Source organism: Balaenoptera borealis (assembly GCF_965194805.1).
Source record: "Balaenoptera borealis genome assembly, chromosome: 4".
Taxonomy (NCBI): Eukaryota; Metazoa; Chordata; class Mammalia; order Artiodactyla; family Balaenopteridae; genus Balaenoptera; species Balaenoptera borealis.
In genome coordinates, this window is record NC_138861.1 from 33727604 (window position 1) to 33748639 (window position 21036).

General features: G+C 36.5%; 1 protein-coding gene across 6 annotated transcripts in view; it reads right to left on the bottom strand.

The window, feature by feature from the left end:
• The window catches only part of INPP4B (inositol polyphosphate-4-phosphatase type II B), a 371544-nt gene that overhangs the window by 134815 nt on the left and 215693 nt on the right, over window positions 1–21036 (bottom strand). For all 6 annotated transcript variants that reach the window (XM_082390014.1, XM_082390013.1, XM_082390011.1 and 3 more), the window contains 2 exons: window positions 19625–19733; window positions 969–1146 (listed from right to left, as the gene is read on the bottom strand). In XM_082390014.1, coding sequence (XP_082246140.1) covers window positions 969–1146; window positions 19625–19733 — 287 coding nt within the window. The remainder of the gene's footprint in view (window positions 1–968; window positions 1147–19624; window positions 19734–21036) is intronic.

The following is a 21036-nucleotide window of genomic DNA, read 5'->3' on the forward strand; positions in this document are numbered from 1 at the left end:
GGCAAGGTATTATTATTATTATAAATTAACATAACTGAGTCAAAAATATATACAGATATAGTATTCAGGTTTCTATGAATCTGTTCTTCAGGGACGCAAAGAACTACACTGTTATCTTATTCTAAAATGTTACCGTGAAAATTGTCTTTGGTCAGTTTCTTCAAGGGCATGTTCATTGGAAGTATCTCATAATAAATTTCAAGACGTCCTCAGAATGCAGAGGTTACGAATGAGTGTACTGGAATTGGACTCCAGGATACTTGACTTTGCATTTCTATTCAAGCTGCAATTTGACTTTTTCTATCTGGGTTCTCTCCATATCATTCAGATGCCTTAATTCATTATGGAAATTGATGCTGAGTATTTACCCCATGCCAGACTACCATTCTTCTTTACATATACAAATGTAAGTCACTTTGGAAAAATTAAGACCTAGGTCCTACTACATTTCAAACAATAACTAATACTTTTAGAAAATTTTAGAACCTTCTCCCAGTTGATAATGTTACAGAAAGTAAACTGAGGCAGAGGAACTACCCCATGTCACTGATAAGAATCCACATAAAAGTTCTGCTCTCAAATGAAGTGACATTCTGACTCAAAGGTATAGCTTCATATGCATAAAAATTAGGTGATCACCAGAGAAAATAATTTTCAAAATCTAAGTTAATTCATTTAATACAACCAGGAACCAAAGAAAATGAAAGATGTCAAGGAAAAGAGAAAATATACCTCAACCAGTAATAGGTTTCGTTTCCTGCTAGGAAAAAAAAATTAATGTTCAGTAAAATTTGAAAAGAGAATGAGGCCAATTCATTTTGATCCTGTGGCAATACTTTGAAGCTTACTTTTTAACCTAGTCTATTTTACATTTCCAGATGTTATGAAAGGCAATGTATGCAGAAAGCAGTACCAACGGGGATTTGGGTATTTCATTTTCCCCACTGCAGTGATGATTTGGATCTTACTTTTTCTGAAAGCATCTTTAAAGAATTCTTCAAGCTGTCTGGAGAATGCTGGCTTGCAGAATTAAGCAGTAGGTCTGCATGGGTTGCTATAAGAGGTTGTAGTTGATTGATGTTGCTGAGAACTTCTTTTGCTTTGGCTGTGTTTTCAGGTGAATAGTAAATAAACTGGTATCCAGTACTGCAACAACAAAGATAAAGGCAAGTTACACAATGAGCAGGAAGACTTTTCAGCACTTAGTGCCAGATGGCAAATGATAAACAGAACTCCAAATAGCATTACTTCTTATTGAACAGATAAGAACTATTCTAAGAGATTTTCATGATATCTGAAAAGTGTTTAAAGTCAAATGACCAAGATATTTTGTAAGACTAGGTGAAATAAATCCAGTCCTTGCTCAATCACTAGGAAGATTCTTCATGATTACATATATCAAGTATTAGCATTCAAAACAAATTAGTATTGATATTATTAATAATTATTAGTGAACTTGAGGTCACACAGTACAGAGAGAAAAGTATGAGCCTTTATATTTAGGCCAATATGAATATAGATCCTGGCTCTATCCCTTACTAGCTGGGTGATCTTGGGCAGCCTTTAGCTTCCTCATCAGGAAAGTGGTAATAATTATGCAAACAGTTCTAAGAGGTGGGTAAGATTGGTCATCATTCATGTGAAATGCCTGACACAGAGCAAGCATTTAATAATTACTGTGTATATTTTCCCCATGATACTTAGGGCAGGGGGCATAAATAGCTGAGAAATGGGGAGAATATAAATTAATGCCAAGTGGGCATATGGAGAATTTTATTGGATAGAAAAGGGACATGACGGCATAAAAATTCCATTACGCTATTTTTTTCATCACTGTTTTTGTTCCCCTTGTGGTTTCTCATTTGACTTGTAAAAATACCTAAAATTGATTACAAATGAAAGAATGACTTTTATAGTCATCATTTAGGAGTTGGTCAAGCATGTTACGGATGTAAGAATTCCATGGAATGAAGGAGTCTTTGGCCAGTTTTATTAGGAAAAACAAAGGAGGCATTCCAGCAGGGAAAGAAGTAAAACAGCAAAACATCAGCCAAAGAAAAAGAAGAGAGTGGCCATGGATGGTACATTTACATAGTGGGTGCAACACTTGGTTATATCCCTTTATATCCAATCATCAATGATTTCTTCATAGTATCTTTGAAACCAAGTCCCCTCACAACAAAGTTCCCTTACCGAGAACTTTGTTTATGATTAATTCTGATTAATTATCAATCAATTATAAATTAATTTATAATTCATGTCTCTATCCAAAACTTTATTCCCTTTCTTGTCTCCTCTGACCTCAATTTTGTGCTCCTCGACCAGTCAGATGACTAAAATTGCTGTTGTCGATATCACCATTAACTTACAAACTCAGGTTGTTTCTCCAGGGCAGGATGAGCTAACAGGACCCCAAGCCATGGCCACCTGGTCTGAGAATCATAAACCAGTCATCCTGACTCCCAAAACTACGATTAAGGATTAAGGACTATCACAAGAGGATGATTAATCCTGGCCCCTTTTTTTTTCCCCTTTAAAAAAATCTCCAACTCAAAGACCAAGTTGGAGTGGATCTGAGGCTTGCCTCCCCCTCCCTTGCTTGGTGTCCTGCAATAAATCTTCACTTTGCTGTCAGAGTTTGGCTTTCTGACCCTTGGGCACATGAGCCCTTTGCTGGATTTCACCTTGCAACCCGGAATGAGTATTTACTGAATATTTTCTTTACATTTACCAGCTAAATTATTAACATTCCCATAATTTCATTTCTTATTTTGAAATATTAGCATCCAATAAGACACATTAACATCTAGAAAGCACTCTCCCCTTGCCCTGACACTAGTGATTTTCAGGGCAAAATATCGGTTTCTTCAGGGAGACAATATAATAAATATTTCTATTATTTTATTTATTTTTTCACAATTATTTTTAAACATGACCTTGGTGCTTGGACTATTCAGGAGATAGGACAAGAAGTTGATGAATGAGGGATACAGGTGTCTAAAAGCTAAGAAACACATTGCTATCCTGTGACACTGATGAGAACTCACTCTTAATTCAGTACTTGTAGATTTTTTTTTAAATTTCAGAAGCAGGAGCTTAAAAATAAAACATACCACTTATTTTAGTGCAAACTGAAGCAAATGACAAGTAACAATGGCGAGGAGGAGAAAGAAAACAATAGTCCAGGCCAATTATCTCTGTCTCTTCCTGGCTCATCTGATCTCCTGTGGGGCTGTGCTGAGGCCTTTAACAAAAATCATCAACTGGGATGTCCCCCTAATCATCTGTACTCAGACTGGATACAAAATTCAATCCACTGCAGTCTTTAGTAAATCAAACAACTCCATGTTATTTCCGCAAAGAAAATGATTGTCTAAAGATACTGACATATACACACTACTATATACAAAATAGATAATCAACAAGGACCTACTGTATAGCACAGGGAACTATACTCAGTATTTTGTAATAACCTACAAGGGAAAAGAATATGAAAAAGAATATATGTGTGTGTGTGTGTAACTGAATCACTTGCTGTACACCTGAAACTAACACAACATTGTAAACTCATTATACTTCAATAAAAAATAAATGAATAAAGATATTGATGTGTCACCAGGGTGGGGATGATATTTAATACCCAGCACTTTTTACAGCTGAGAATAGGACTTACTAAGGACTAGACACAGAAAGCAGCCTGTGAGGGCTGCTTTGTGGTCCCTTTTCACTGATCTGCTCTTCTGTTATTTATTTATTTATTTATTTATTTTTAATAAATTTATTTATTTATTTATTTATTTTTGGTTGTGTTGGGTCTTCATTTCTGTGCGAGGGCTTTCTCTAGTTGTGGCGAGCGGGGGCCACTCTTCATCACGGTGCGCGGGCCTCTCACTATCGCGGCCTCTCCCGTTGCGGAGCACAGGCTCCAGACGCGCAGGCTCAGTAGTTGTGGCTCATGGGCCCAGTTGCTCCGCGGCATGTGGGATCTTCCCAGACCAGGGCCCGAACCCGTGTCCCCCGCATTGGCAGGCGGACTCTCAACCACTGCACCGCCAGGGAAGCCCTGCTCTTCTGTTATTATAATTTGCTTTCTGGTTTCATCTTATGGGGATGGGTAGGCCTCCCATGGCTTAGCTCTGGGAAAGCTAGAGCTCTCAAGGCCAGTGTGGTCTTCCCTCCTTCTCTCCACATATCTGTCCTCTTTCTGAGTGTGTCATTCCTGGCCCCTCACATGTTCACTCCTATGCCCTCTTTTTGACTCCTCTTTTTTACCTTCCTTCTGGATTCACATCATACTTCCCTGGCAGTTCAGTGTTACTTTATTCCTGACAATTATCTATTTTCATTAATTTTTTATACATATTTCCTACTCTGCAAATTCCCTGAGTCTCCTCTCCATTGGAGGAAATACACTGCCAAGATTTATTTCTTACATCTTCTTTCCTTACACCCTAGTTCAGTGGTGCTCAAATTTTAATAGGCATGAGATTCACTCGGGGATGAGGTCAGGGCCTGGGTATTTTTAATAAAGACTGCAGGTGCCCTGGCAACACCAAGAGATTCTGCTGTAGTAGGTTGTAGTCTTCGTAACAAGCATCTCAGGAAATCCTGATGCAGGTGGACAGCTGACCACTTTTAGAAATACCCTCTGCCACTTTTTTGACTGTGAGTTGCCCTCTACACCTCTGATCACACTACACAATGACTCCAATAAAAGTTCCTTATTCTAAGTTTCTTATTCTTAACTCATTCTCATTTTCATAATGCCTTCTATAAGGCTACTTTTGCACTCCATCTTTTTTTTTATTTATTTACAATTCTGTGCATTATTAGTCATCTATTTATTTATTTAAATTGAAGTATAGTTGATTTAAAATGTTGTGTTAATTTCTGCTGTACAGCAAAGTGATTCAGTTACACATATGTATATTCTTTTTCATACTCTTTTCCATTATGGTTTATTACAGGATATTGAATATAGTTCCTGTGCTATACCGTAGGACTTTGTTTTTTTAAATTAATTAATTAATTAATTAATTTAGTTTTGGCTGTGTTGGGTCTTCGTTTCTGTGAGGGCTTTCCCTAGTTGCGGCAAGCGGGGGCCACTCTTCATTGAGGTGCGCAGGCGTCTCACTATCGCGGCCTCTCTTGTTGCGGAGCACAGGCTCCAGACGCGCAGGCTCAGTAGTTGTGGCTCACGGGCCCAGCTGCTCCGCGGCATGTGGGATCTTCCCAGACCAGGGCTCGAACCCGTGTCCCCTGCATTGGCAGGCAGACTCTCAACCACTGCGCCACCAGGGAAGCCCAGGACCTTGTTTTTTACCCATTCTATATATACTAGTTTGCATCTGCTAACCCCAAACTCCCACTCCATCCCTACCCCACCCCACTTCTGCCTTGGCAACCACAAGTCTGTTCTCTAGGTCTAGGAGTCTGTTTCTGTTGTACCCCATCTTTATATTCAGCACAAATTGCTTTGGTTCACTTCTCATTACCAGTGTTGCCCCTATCATCCTTTCATCTTTTCCCTCCCAATATACTCTCCACCCTCTTCTTCTCCTTCCCCAATACATTCTTCAATCATCATCACGGGACCTAACCATAACTCCTGCCCCCCTGTTCCTGAGTCAGTTTCTATTTGAGAAGAGTTATGTAGCAGGCATTGGTTGTCCTGGTTAAGCCTTTTAACGATGAGCATCTTACGTACGGAGGCTGAAAGATTCATTTTCCACAATAAAAGCCAATGTTGGCGTCCAGGATGAAACAGTATGGTATGGAAAAAAAAAAAATCACCACCCACAAAATAATTTTAAGTATACATAAATTTCATCTATGTATTCAGTGCCTTACTCTTTAAACATGTCATATATTTGAACAGTTAGAGCTTCTTAAATAGAAAGTTATGAGTATAATTTAATTATTGAGATAAAAAGAATATAGCTAAACTCTATTTTATAGTGGTCTGAAGTTTAAACTGAATCCAAACACTTGAATCAACTATCAATCAGGCAAAAGCAGAAGAAAGACAAAATATGTGCTTGGACAAAGAATATTTTATAGGAGATAAATAATATAGCAAATCACAGATAATAAAAATTGAAATTAGTGTCATAATATTTTTATATTGATGAAACAGTGAATGAAAGTATATATGTATGTATGTCTATATATACACTTTAATATATATTTATTTAAATTATTTAATATCCAGTTAATTAGCATACACACATAGCCATACTCATATGTTCATGTGCATATTGTTACTACTAGAGGTATCATTTTTGAGATATTTCACATAGTGAAATAATATTCATATTCATAAACCAAAATATGATTAAAACAATGATATATGTTCTTGTGTGTATATCCCACCTCAGTCACTTCTTGCTGGGCCTCCTTATTTCTCCTCTAGTGTTCCTTCCTTTTATCTACATGTCCTTCCTAAGTACTCTCATTTAATCTTGTGGTTTAAAAACCTCAGTTATGCTAATGATTTTCGAATTTCTTCATCTCCAGCCTAGACTTTCCCCTGAACTCCATTAAAAGCAAAAGCTCTCCTCGTGACAGTTCCAACTTATCATGTTCCAAACTGAGCTCCTGATCTGCTCCCCATTCTCTACAACCAGCTCCTTCTACCCTCTTCCCCATCATAGTTCACACCAAGCTCATTTGATGCGGCCAATGTCTGTTCTCTTCCTCTCCTAATATTTGCCCAATTTTTCAGAAAATTCTGCCTTTTTTTCCCACACATATGCAGAATCCAACCACGTATTTCCACACTCACTGCAACCATGCTGGTGCAAGCCACCATCATCTACTGCCAGGATTATTACAGTAGCCTCAAACTGGTCTCCCACCTCTGTCCATACTCTGAGACATTGAAATCCTTGACTTGTGCTTAGTTGGATGGAGGCGGGAAGCAGGCAAGGAGAGAGAAATAAAGCAGTTCTTTCTTAGTCCCCTGCCCACACCCCAAATCCAAGGACTTGCTCCACCATTTATCTGTGCCTTCCTTCTCCCAGGCCACTCCTTAACCCATTTGCTCAACCAAGCTACTATTTTGGCAAATGGAGTCATGGAAAAATACAGATGAGAGATGATGGGGAGGAAGGAGGGGAAAGGGAAGGAAAACAGAGGGAGATGGGGCATGGGCAGATTAGGGTTGATGAGCTCAGGAAAAAAATGCTATGGAGTGATGTGCCTCACTCCATAGCAGAAATAAATCTCCGGAGAAAAATCTAAGGACTATTTCCACTTCTTTTTTTTTTCCCCTACTCAAGCACTACTTGTAAAAAAAACGATTTCTTGAATCCAGAGGGAGGGACAGACGTGCTTTCAGTTCTGAGAAGAAAATCATGTGGATAATAAATGAAAATTTACAGCTTAGTGCACTTGAATATACCCTTCTGGCTTCACAGGGTTTAACAATGTGCTTCATGAAACTGTAGAAGGTAGAAAAACATACAGCTCTGCTTTCCCCCCATGCGTCCTCTCTTTTTTTTTTTTTTGCTTAGAAGTGTGGCTTAGAAAAAAAAACTTAAAGGAAAACAATATTTGTTTTGTTTACTTCCTATGGATTTCACTTGTATCAATTGAGTTAATTAATTAATTAAACTTAAATTGATGTTTGTCTCAGAAACTACTCTTTCTAAAAATATTGGTTTCTTGGAAACTTTAGAATCAGCATTTTGAACAAAGCTTGACTCTCTTGTTTATTAGCTCTGTGACAGGTAATGCTAATTAAAGGGGAAAAACCTAAAATTTATTTCGGCTCAACTTGCCCTCAAAGGAAATTTGCCTATTGGCTCTGGTCACACTGTCTCCTACGATCATCCCACTTTTCAGTTTGAAAGTTCTTATCTGCGATTTTTTGACCATTAGAACTAATATATATATATATATATATATATATATATATATATATATATATATATATATATATATATATATATATATATATATAAAATCCTTTCCTTCGTCCTATTCTTGCTCTAACAAAAGGTTCCCAGACACTGTTATATGACAAAGTCCAATGAGTTTTCACTTCCTTCCATGGCCTATTCCCATTTATCCTTGGTTTCACTTGCCCTGATTTCCTCTGCCAACTTCCAAGAGTCTGGTAGATCTATTTCTGCCTAGTTTGGCTTCTGGTATTTTCATGCGCACTGCTCTGTGCAGATGTGATGGAGTAGCACCCAAACCAGGTCCCCGATTCCCTCCCACCCAAAAAATTTCTCAACTCCATCCTGGACCTCATTCATTCACACATCTAATTAAAGTACAGAGTAAGATAAGGTGTAAGAATAGAAACCATTCCCAAATACACTGCAAGGTAAATGTTCCCCTGACTGCAAATGGGCCTGAGGGATATTTTTAGAGGTGATGGAAATGTCCTAAAATTGGCTTGTGATGAGGATCACATAACTCTATAAATTAACATTCACTGAACCATACACTTAAAAAAATAGGTCAGGGGCTTCCCTGGTGGCGCAGTGGTTGAGAGTCTGCCTGCCAGTGCAGGGGACACGGGTTCGAGCCCTGGTCTGGGAAGATCCCACATGCCGCGGAGCGACTGGGCCCGTGAGCCACAATTACTGAGCCTGCGCGCCTGGAGCCTGTGCTCCGCAACAAGAGAGGCCGCGATAGTGAGAGGCCCGCGCACCGCCATGAAGAGTGGCCCCCACTTGCCACAACTAGAGAAAGCCCTCACACAGAAACGAAGACCCAACACAGCCATAAATAAATAAATAAATAAATAAAATATTAAAAAAAAAAAATAGGTCAATTGCACATTATTCTACACAAGTAGAGAGTAGAATGCTGGTTCCCAGGGTCTGGGGGAGTGGGAAATGGGGAGATATTGGTCAAGAGGTACAAAGTTTCATTCACCCAAGATGTATATGTTCTGGAGATCTAAAGTACAGACTGGTGACTAACACTGACGTATTGTATTCTTGAAATTTGCTAAGAGGGTCGATTTTAAGTGTTCTCACCACAAAAAAAGAAAAGGAAATGGTAACTATGTGAGATGATGGGTAGGCTGATTAGCTTGATTGTGATACTTATTTCATAATGTATACATATATCAAAACATCAAGTTATACACCTTGAATATATAAAACTTTTATTTGTCAATTATACCTCAATAAAGCTGCAGGAAACAAGCAAGTGTTCCCAGCATATGATATGATAGTGCTGGTGATTATGATTCTGGGATAAGAATACAGGAAAACAGAAGGTATATTTAGGACCCATTTCATTTTTTTCCCTGTTAAATCTGATATTTTTATGGAGGGTCTCTAAAAAAGCCAATAATTAATACTGTGGAATTTACACTAATAATCCAAGTCTCTCTCTCTCTCTCTCATTTTAATAGTTAATAATTATTGGGTCTATAATATGGACCTAGAATTATGCTAATTTCTTTTCAGGAATGATTTTATTTAGTCATGAGAACAACTCTCTGAACAACAAATATTATTCCATTATAGAGATTTAGGAATTGAAGCCTCAGTAGGTTAAGTAACTTGATCTAGAAAATACAACTACTATAAATGGTAGAAACCAGGATTCAAATGCAGGTCTTTATGAATACACAGTTTGAACTCTTAATTGTGTTTTACTATTTTATGAACATGGTATTGATCCATTTGAGATTTGAAAAAAATTACAATCCCATAACTAACACAGGAAACATCTTTTATTTAGTAAAATAATGGTAGGTACAGCATATAAATATTAAAACAAAATATAATTGAAGTTCTCATCTTCTAATGAAAACAAAGCTCATTAGAGAAGATGTATGATTTTTATTTTATAACACAGATTAGACACAAGAAAGAATTTGAAAATCATCTCACCATAAATTGCTTGCAACAAATATTTAACGACTGCTATTCAGTCAATGCGCTGAGAAAAGCAAAAGGCTGGAGTTAGCCAGCAAGATAGTCACGGGATGAGTGTGGTGATGCTTCTCCTCTAAATGCTACAGCCAGGGCTGGCAGCAGAGAAGAAGAAAAAGGGGGATAAATAGCTGCTTCCCACAAGTCCTTGCGAACCTAAGGCTCTATATTGTTAATATATGCAAAAATCGCCCAGGTAGCCATAGTTTCAGGGTTTGTTTACTAACCACTCAGTACTATAGCTCTTTACATTCCCCAGAGCTCAGACCTTCATTTAAGAGCAATGTAAAAGGATGTCACGTTGCATCCAAATTTCCTAGGCGTTTTGTTGTTGGAGATTTTTTTTCATGATACCTAGTTTTCCATATTTGCTAGAAGTAGAAGGGGCAAAAGGGTTTTACAAAGACATTTCTCTTATTCTACAACTAGAAGAGATAGAAAACAAAAAAGAAAGTCCTAAAGGAAATAGAACTCTGTATCTATCTCTACCACTCTAAGTTAACTTGTTATCCTTTCCAAAACATTCACCAATACCTGTCCTCTGCGTATACATAATTTCATGTTTTATTACAAGTACCTTTTTATATACACCTCTAGATACCTCATAATCCACATACTAATTGAAATGACTACATAGTGTTCCACTTTAGTGATGCAGAATAAGCTTTCTTAATCATTCATTCAAGATGTTTCTAAAATGTTACCATTATGAGTAGAATCTCTGAATACCTGAAATATTTTTTTTAAATTATTTTTATTATATATAATTCCTAAATAAGTGGTTTTCCTGAGGTGTATTTAGGAAAGCTGTAGATAGAGAATCAATAAGTCCAGAGTCTTAAAAATATTTTACTGACTATTTTCATTAGCAGATTAAAATAGTAACTGATCTGAGTGCAAATTACCACATCAATTCATTCATTCTTTTTTGTAGTATAGATAAAGTAATTTACTTTGAAAATTATAGTCTCATAAAGGCCCAGAAAGTGTCAAATGCATCAACTTTTAAAAAAATTTCTATCCGGTGGGTAGCAAAAATCAATTCTTAGAAAGGTTATCCATAAACTAACATCATTCATTCATTAACAGCATACACATTTCGTGTTGAAAATCTATTGATTGTATGAGGATGAATGCATATAGAAGACCTTGAGACTGGGCACCGAAGTCTGATTTTCCGGCTCTGTTATTAGCTGTATGGGCGATTCAGTCTTTGAAACTCATTATTCTCATTGATAAAATAAATAGGGGAATTTGTAATCTGAGATTCCCAATAAGTTCTAAGATCTAAAAGATTCTTTAATGCAAAAAAAGGCAGACTCAAATAACTTTCTTGTTTCCCAAAACTTCTTTTCATATTGAATATAGACAACTGATCTTATCAAGTAAACATGGTAAACACATGGTGTATTTCCTGTATTCCCTTTCCTCGTGAATTTTTCATTTACCCGGTTACATTAACCATAAACCTGAGTCCTTCAACCCTGCTCAGTCCCTCAAGTCCTCATCCAATTGCATTTAAATCCTGTAAAAATTTCCTTAAATCTTCTTCAACTCCATACTCACCCATCTCCTCTCACCAGCACTATTATAATAGCCTAATTGTTTGCCCTTAGTTCTCTCCACATAGTAACTCAAAATGCGCATCTGATCATGTTAATACCAAGATAAGAACCTGTCAATCAGCCCTCTTAGCCTAGCCTAGCCTATAGGATGAGAAGCCAGGACTTGACACAGCAAACAAGCGTCCTTCAGATTTGGTTCCCATCCTTTAACCCTTCTCTCTCTCTCTCTCATTCTCTCTGTCTATCTGTCCCTTCTGTCTGTCTGTCTCTGTCTCTCTGCCTCTCTCTCTTTCTCCCAGCTGCTCTGTGTTGCTGGAGTTCCTAACCCAAGGAGCAGTGAATGGCATCACCCTGCCCAGGTGTGCTGTACAGAAGCTTGGGAGTCTTCCTAGACACCCCTGGATTTTTACCTCCCACTCCAAACAGACACACAAAGTCCAAACAATTGCCAAGTCCTTTAAAATATCTCTGTAACTGATCCCCTTCTCTACATCTGTGCTTAAACCACCCTAAGCCAACCCACCTTTCTTCAGCAGAAGCACTGCAATAACTACTTACTTACGCAAGCCTCTTGACAGGGGAGAAGACATTGGAATAGCTTAGTCAAGGTCCCATCTAATAAAGATTCTGCAGTGACACTATTTTTTCTCATGTCACACAAGCTGATTGTGTGATTTTCCCATGACATAAATCCCATGTGTACATTTTTTAATGTTAGTACTTTCACTATAATCTTGCAAAGAATGAGATACTCTAGAGTTAGTTTCTAAAGCTCTGGAAAATACAGCACTTTTTAAATTTTCTGGCAATTTATTTGTAGATGACTTTCCTTTCTGCTGTTTGCTGCCTCTAAAATGATGGATATTAAATATCTAAGCTAATAGAGAGCTTTAAAGAACATGCTGAAAATTACTCAGCATTTAATCTGAGTACACAAGGTCTTCCTTGGATTAAAAGCATACTAGTTAAGATGACCTAACTATGTCACGATTCCAAATATTTTTTTAGTTTATAGTGAAGAAGAAATGCAACTCCTGATTTACAGAAAATAAGTCCTCAAACCATATATTCTTTTCATATTTAGTTTTTTAAGCAGAAAAAAAAGGTTTCGATAGTTTGCTATAGATTCCACATTTTAACTCCTAATATTCCTATTGATTAACTTTTTCTTCTGAGCTAAAACCAGAAGTCATATCTTAATAATTGTGTGAAATTAAAACATTTAATTGTAAAGTCAAATTATCCAAATTATCTTCCTGAGAGTGATGATACACTTAACATGTCTTTCCTCAAAAATCTCAAGATTGTAACCATTCTTTCTAACAATCTAATGATTTCAACAGAAATCAGCCACATCCACAGTGCAGATAAGGAAACTAAAGGGTAAAAGCTCAGTGGTTTTCTGACATCACACAGTTAAGATTATGTGTTTTATCATTTTCAGACAATGTTCTCTTTACCGAATTTATTATCACTCTAAATTCTAGGATCATTTAGCAAACTTGTTTTCATTTACAATTAAAGTCATTTTCTTTAAAGGAAAGATTCAATTTTTAAGAAGTTTGAACTGTTACACTTGACACAGTGCTTCTTGCTTCAGATTATACTTTGCTTCACAAGCTTTTGGGTAGGTGATTGGAAGAATGTTGCCAACTTTTAAACGTTAAAGTCACCACTGCATTACTAATATTGAACCGGATTTTAGGTTGGCTATTTTTATAAAAATCATCAGCTTTCCTCTTTCAGAACACATAAAAGTATATTTTCACTTCCTAGTGAGGCGCAAGCAAATGCAAACATTCTAATAGCTGACAAATGGCTGTCTGAAAGCTTACAAGACATTTTCCACAAATGCCCCTATGTTTCTGTCACCTAATTCCAACACGATGATCTCTTTAGGCAGAGCAATTTGTTCATCCTTTTACTCCTCTGACAGACAATGCTTTCACTTCTTTTATTTACTTCTTCATATACTTATTCAAGGAACACTTATCAAGTTAGTTCCTGGGGATACAGACACAGTCCATGCCCCCAGAGTACACAGCCTAGAGGGGAAGAGAGGCAATTAGGTATGTTTGTATAAAAGCAGATGTGGGGGCTTCCCTGGTGGCACGGTGGTTGAGAATCTGCCTGCCAATGCAGGGGACATGGGTTCGAGCCCTGGTCTGGGAGGATCCCACATGCCGCGGAGCAACTAGGCCCGTGAGCCACAACTACTGAGCCTGCGCATCTGGAGCCTGTGCTCCGCAACAAGAGAGGCCGCGATAGTGAGAGGCCCGCACACCGCGATGAAGAGTGGCCCCCGCTTGCCGCAACTAGAGAAAGCCCTCGCACAGAAACGAAGACCCAACACAGCCATAAATAAATAAATAAAAATTAAAAAAAAAAAAAAAAAAAAAAAAAGCAGATGTGGCCTTGCCAAGGAGTTGGAGAAGACTTCAGGAAAAAAAAAAAAAAAAACTTCAAGGCAGACCTGAAACTGAAGAACTTTGGTCTGGTTCACCGTGGAGGGTGGTATGAGAGGAGAAGATGATGGTGTGAGTGGAGAAAGATGAAGCTAGAGAAAAAGTCAGGGTCAGATGACACATGAGTATCTTATGCACCTTGTGCTTTATTCTCCAGGCAAGAGGCAGCTATGAACTGTTTAACATGGTGAAATCACAAGATTGTACTTGCCTCTTAGAGATATTATTCCAACCAAGGTGAGGAAAACGGATGAGATGAGAGCCAGTCTGGAGGATGAAGAGTGATTAAGAGATTTGGCAGTAGGACATTTAAAAACTGGTGATTCTATGGGTTAGGATTATCCTAAACCACAATTGATTATTGAAATGAGCGACTTCCTGAGATATAAGAAGGTAGAAGTGATGGAACTGATTTTTTTTTTTTTTCTGGGAAGTGGAAGCAAGGGAAGAAAAGTAGTCAAGGATTTTCAAGCTTCAAAGTCGAACATCTAGATGGATGTAGTGTCTTAATTAAGATAAACAATCCCCAAGAGAAGTTTGAGGATAAGGGAATGAGAGATGACTGAATATGTCGACTTTGAGGTGTTTGGAAGATACCATTAACGTGGAGCTGTCTACTAAATGGTGGTAAATACATGTCTGAATCTCAAGAGCCATGCCTGGGCTTAGCACAGAGATGGTGTACGAAGCCTAGTACTTAAGAATATGTGGGCACAAGGACTTCCTGTATAGCACAGGGAACTATGTTCAATATCTTGTAATAACCTATAATGGAAAAGAATCTGAGAAAGAATATATATGTCTCTATATACATATATATGCATCTATATGTATAACTGAATCACTTTGCTGTATACCTGAAACATTGTAAATCAGCTATACTTCAATTAAAAATTTTAAAAAAGAATATGTGGGCAATTAGGCATATTATGCACATTAATACAACTTTTTTGGAAGGCAGTATGACAGCATCTCTAAAGTGTAACCACTTCAACTAAGAAATTCCACTTTTAGGAATTTTATCAAAAAGAGACACAAATTTGCAAAAACATAAGAATAAGAATAAGGGTTTACCTTGCAAACACAGAGTTATAACAAATAATAGGAATTATCTAAATGCCCATCAATATTGTATTGGTTAGATAATTCTGCTACATTCAATCAATAAAACCCTACTTAGCTTTTAGAAAAAAAAATGAGATCTAAATGTATTGAAATTAAAGGTTGTCAGACATTTTTTTGAGTAAAAAAATACTTGTTTACATATTTTATATAAATAATAGCTAATATCTATTAAGCCCTCATTATGTGCCAGGTACCATTATAACTGTTTGGTGTATATGAAGTCATAAAATCTTCAGAACAATCCTATGAGGTAAAGCAATATTATTTCTGTGTCACGAGTGAGGAAACTACGGTACAGAGGGGTGAGGTAATTTGACTAATGTCACAGTGCCAGTAAGTGCCCAAACCAGGATTCAAATCCATACAAGGTGTCGAGTTTATGAATTATCTGAGATGAGAGTTTTTGACTTGCCCCAGAATGGAGGCCAGAAAAAGTAAACTGAATTATAGGAAAGTCAAGAACATGACATTCCCATGACCTGAGTTTGTGTGGACAAAGTGTCCTGATCACTGAAAACTCCAAGAGTTGGAAAGCTAGAAAAAATTGTATAGGGAAATGCATTAAGCTGTTCAGATTGGTTTACTCTGAGGAAGGAGAATGGAAAAGGCAGACTTTTCACTTTATGTGCTTCTTTATTCTTTCAATTTGTGTGCTAGAAGCAAATATTGTTTTTTTGTATAGTTAAAAAGAGAATGAAGGAGGAGAAAAACTGCATTACAAATTCATTTAGGATCATATGCAACTTAGCAAAAATCCTTTCATTCCCGTATATTACATTTAGTTTAATGCTTTGCAAGTGTCATCATTTAGTTTGTAGAGTATGTCCAAGACTCAGCAGGGCTATTTAATTGAAGTATTTTATTCTCTCCTGACTCCACGCTATAGATGTTGTAAGGGCTAAAACCCACCTATTCTTGAAATTTTGTTGTTGTGCACAGGGGGCTGCACAGAGAAAAGTGCACATTGTTGAGAAAAACCTGGTACACAGTTTTGGCAGACCTAGCGTTGTATTTGCTCAAACAAGAACCGAGCTGAAAGCTAAGAGTGGCCGAGGAGAAACTGACTCACCGGAAGAAGAAAATATACCTCCAAGGAATCAAGTTATAATCAACACAAAAATTAAATTGCTATCTCCTTGGAAATGATATGTTGTCAACTACTGGACACAGTTCAAAAGAAAAAAAAAGGAATGAACAGGGCTTTTATTCACACTTCTTATTTCTACAGCGTCTGTATGATTTTATTATACTTTTAAAATTTCTTTATTTTTTGGTGCTATAAAGTGTTTTTTCCAAAAAGGAAAAATGTATTTGAAAGTGAACAGGAGATGAATTTTAGCTATAACTTGTAAGACTGATATTATTAAATATAGTAGCTTTGTTGTATTGGGCATGACTTCCAAAAACCAGAAACACATCAGAATTTTTAAATGGAGAGCACTCAATTTATGTATTTTGAAGAATTAGTCATTTTAAGCCATTTTGAATTTTTAATTTATAATAGAAAAAAACATAAAATGTAGATTACATGTGGAAAAACAAACTGGAAGAGACTGTACCAATATGATCTCAGTAACTGTCTTGCTGAGAAGGGCGATTATGGGTGATTTTAACCTCCTACTTTTGACTTTTCTACATTTGCCAATAAACATATTTACAAAATTGGAAAATTGTCAATAGAAAGCAATATATTAAAAATATATATCACTAAAAGATAAAAAATATTTCTATTTAAAAGATATATGACATGAGACATGGATTTATACAGAGTTATGATCTCAGATTCTAAACTGCTCTACCAGTGAGTGACAAGATAAATTTCTGAGAAAAACCCAGAGATCAAGGTAGAGACAGGGAAAGACCTCCAAGCAGGGGAAAAAAAATTGGCTCTCAAATATCAAATCATGGATGCAGTCTTATTGCTTTCAATGAATACATTTGAATCACTCATTCCCTTTCATAAAAGAAATGAAAATCTTTGTCTTAAGCATGAAAGTGAAGGGTTTGAAAACAAATATACTTGTAACTGCTGTCTAGTCTGCTCATATGTTACTGGAGAAAGTACATAAAAAGAAGAGTTGGAAAACTCTGACCGTTTTGCTTAGATATCTCAGCTTTATACCACTAATGAAAAATGTTAATTTATGTTTTAAACCCCACCCCCCCAATTAAGCAGTGGTTAGTGATACTGTCTGATGAATATATTTCAGAGGTAGTGGTATGATTTTGCATCCAGTTCTCCCATTTCTGGTTTATTGGATTCTTGCTACACTATAGGCTACGGAGAACTTTCTTCCCTGATGTGGTATTTCTCCTTTTACTCAAGAAACTTCCTATTTATAATAGAGAATTGGGAAACTCCTATTCAAATTTCTCCTTACAATAATAAGGAAAATTTTCCTTAGAAATTGTATAACCATTGTGACTGTAAAACCTTTGATCTCAAAAAAATAAAGGCTGGTTTGTTTAACTCTTTGTATTGTTTTACTTTCCTTCGGAAAATTCCCCCAAATTCTAGTACGACTCAAGTGTTGTAAGCTCAAGGACCGCCTATAACATTTCTATTGGTAAATTTTAGTTTGTTTTCCTTATGATTTTTCCAAATGATTTTTTTCTCTCTTCCATTTGAGATTTTGGGGTAGTCAATCTTGATTATGGGACCAGATTGAGGGGGTGGGAGGTGTGGAGGGAAAACCATGGTAGATACTCAAGGCAGGCATTTGACACTAGGATCTCTTGCAGGGAGTCAACTCTGAGTTCGTCCCCAATGAACAGGTAGATCATAAGGAATTAATATTCTCCAGGAGTGAACACTGCCCCTCATTGGCTTTTTTTCTTCTTTACAAAGGCTTTTGGTTTTCATGAGGTGCCTCTTTATCTCAGTGAAAGGGCTGTGCTTTCAGGTCATGATCTTACTCAGTGAAAGTTCTGGCTTAATCTGAGGTTCCTGCTGAAATTACAAATGATCAAAGCTGGCAAAGTATGTGTTGTTGTGGTAGATTTTCCCTTTCTTTTACGAAATACTGGAAGTAAAGAATTGATTCATATTTTGAGGGAGGAGTCCACAAGCTTTCAAATAGTGCCTAGGTAAATCACCGAATCCAGAAACACATAAGTGTTTGATGAACAAGTGAATACATGGGAAAAAGTATATATATATGTGTAAAACTGAATCACTTTGCTGTACACCTGAAACTAATACAACATTGTAAATCAACTATATGCCAATAAAAAAATTTTAAATGATTAAAATGGTAAATTTATATGTTACATATATTTTACTACAACAAAAAAAGCTTAAAAAAATTAAAAAAACAAATAAAAAACCCCCAAATAATATATGAGTAATTAGGGTTTTGTTTCTCCTAGAAAAGTCTCATGTCTAAAGCATGAGAAGCTCTATAATATGCTCGGTTTTATTCATCCATGTTACTCAGGCCCAAGTTTTTCCAAATCAAAACTCTTACAGCTTTATCCCCATCTTTGGTTCTATTTTGTAACAATTTAATGAGTTGGGGATTCTTTAAAGAAAAATTTCCAGTAAACAAGATGTAATGCTTTTCTTCTGTATTGCAACAAATATTCCTTTATGTAGATTTCCTTTCCTCCTGATAGATACTAATTGAGGTTCTATACATTTTTCAAGTTTAACTCATCTGTGTCACTATTCCTGTTTCTAGTCTCCACACCCTTCACCTGTCTTCTCCCAGCATTATTCACTTACATCTGTATCAGTGGTTCTCAACCCTGGCCACACATCAGTCTCACCTGGGAAGCTTTTAAAACTTACCAATGCCTGGGCTCCATTCCCAGAACTGACTTTATATGTCTGGGGTGATATCCTGGCATAGATAAAATATTTTAAAGATCCAAAGGTGATTCTAATGTGCAGCCAAGTTTGAGCCTGTATTCCATGCTTATTCTCATTTCAGTAAAGGGATGGCATCCCTTTCCCCATGCGGTCTGTCACTGAACTGATTTCCAACCTCCATGAATTACATAGAAGGTGCCTCTCCCCTCAGAGCCCCTAGCTGGAACTCTGACGTCCACTCCCTGTTTAAATAATAAGGCAAAAGAACCACTTTCCACAGCAAAAGGGTCTGGGGGAAAGATGTGACAATTAAAGGATAATCTGAGGGGATTTCTATGTGGTAATGGGACAGTTATTTATGATGATTATGGTGATGCTTACGCTAATCTACACCTGTGATACAACCTCATAGAACTATATACGCTGCCCACCAAAAAGCCAAAACCAAAACTAAAAACAAAAAACTAGAGAAATCCTAATAAGGAGGTAGCTGAGTTAATAATATTGTATCAGTACAGAGACAATTTCTTTAAAACAAGAAAGACAAATATATATATGCATTGCTAGTTTATACATTTATATAACAGTATATCAGTTACACAATTCTAACATATTTTTAATGCTTTCTTCCTGAATAGGCTGGAGATGTCAAGAACTATTCATTGTGATGGACCAAGCTTCTTTATCTCCTAACCTGGTATACGAACTTCCCCAAAGAGAAGATAAATATCATTAATGCATCCTGTCATCACTTACTTTCTTCTTTCCGTTTCAAATCTATGGAGTAGTTTCCGAAGACCACCATTCTTAAATCCCTGAAAATGCGCAGCTGGGGCTCCCACAGTTATGACATCGTAGAGAGCATCTGGAACAGGAATGGACAAGGAGATGAACGCTTTGCAAACATTTATCTCCAACACGCTATTTGCATTGAAGCCTACACACTGTGGAGAGTTTGAGAAATTATTCTGTTTGATTTTGCAGGAATAAAAATGAACTCACATCTCAAGGGGGCAAGAGGAGCTAATCAATCTTTCTAAAAGCCACCTGTGCACGTAAACAAGTTATAATATTTCCTTGATTTGTGACTACATCTTAATTATATGCTACTGTGTAGAACAGTATGTTCTCTCATTCTTCTATATACTTACTGAGATAACATGTTAATTGGTCTTTTGTGTATTTTACTTTATTGAGTTTTGCATCATTTAAATTGCAATCATATTGAAATTCATCAATAATGAACAATCTTTCAACCAAAAGTTGCTGAGAAAAGAACCAAAATATTAATGCATTTTGACTCAAGGGCAGAACAGTAATAGTGCATTTAAAAAATCGATACATAGTAGTTTCCTGCCTGTATATACTAAATCTTACACAATTTTGAATGCATGCAATTGAATTTTGCAATTTCCTTAGGTGACATAGAAAGAATACACAAAATGTCTCTTGATCTAATTTCCAGTGAGATACTTTGTTTTTTTTAATAAAAAAACCATACATTTAAATTGAAACTCAATCCTTTGATCTTCAAAGCCATCAAGTTTGATACATATTAAATTTACCACTTCAAAACATGCCATCATTTTTCCATTCTAATGAAAAGTATCACCATAAGAAGGAAGACAAAGTGAATGCCCTCTTGTTAAACTACATTTTATTTGAGAAACTTAATTTCATAGTAGATCCTTTTCAAATTGATTTTGGTATTGACACCTTGGTTGTTTTTCTGATCTCATTTACAGGGAAAACATAAATTATTTTATTAGCTTCAGGTAAACACCATAACTTCTTCATAGTGGTTCAATCCAAATGCACCTGAAATGGTTTTTCTTTTTTTTTTTTAATAAAATATGTCTTAAATTGAAAAGACTTCAGCTGTACTCAGAGAACTCAAGGTGAAAAAAAAACAGAAATACAACCCAAACCAAATGGTTAGTAAGGCAGATACTGAACAATCACTTAATGGATTGCTGGAGTGGTGAGCTCTTGTTCTTTTAAAAAGTCACTAATCAACTAGAAGTCATCTTTTCTTAAAATAGCAACACATTAGACTAGTGTGAAATTTTCAGATTTCGTAGTCCAGGGGATTTTAGCCTAGGGCTAAGAAGAGGGTTTTAAGGTGTCCAGGGATGGATGGTGAATTGTATTGGTGCATCTGTTCTACT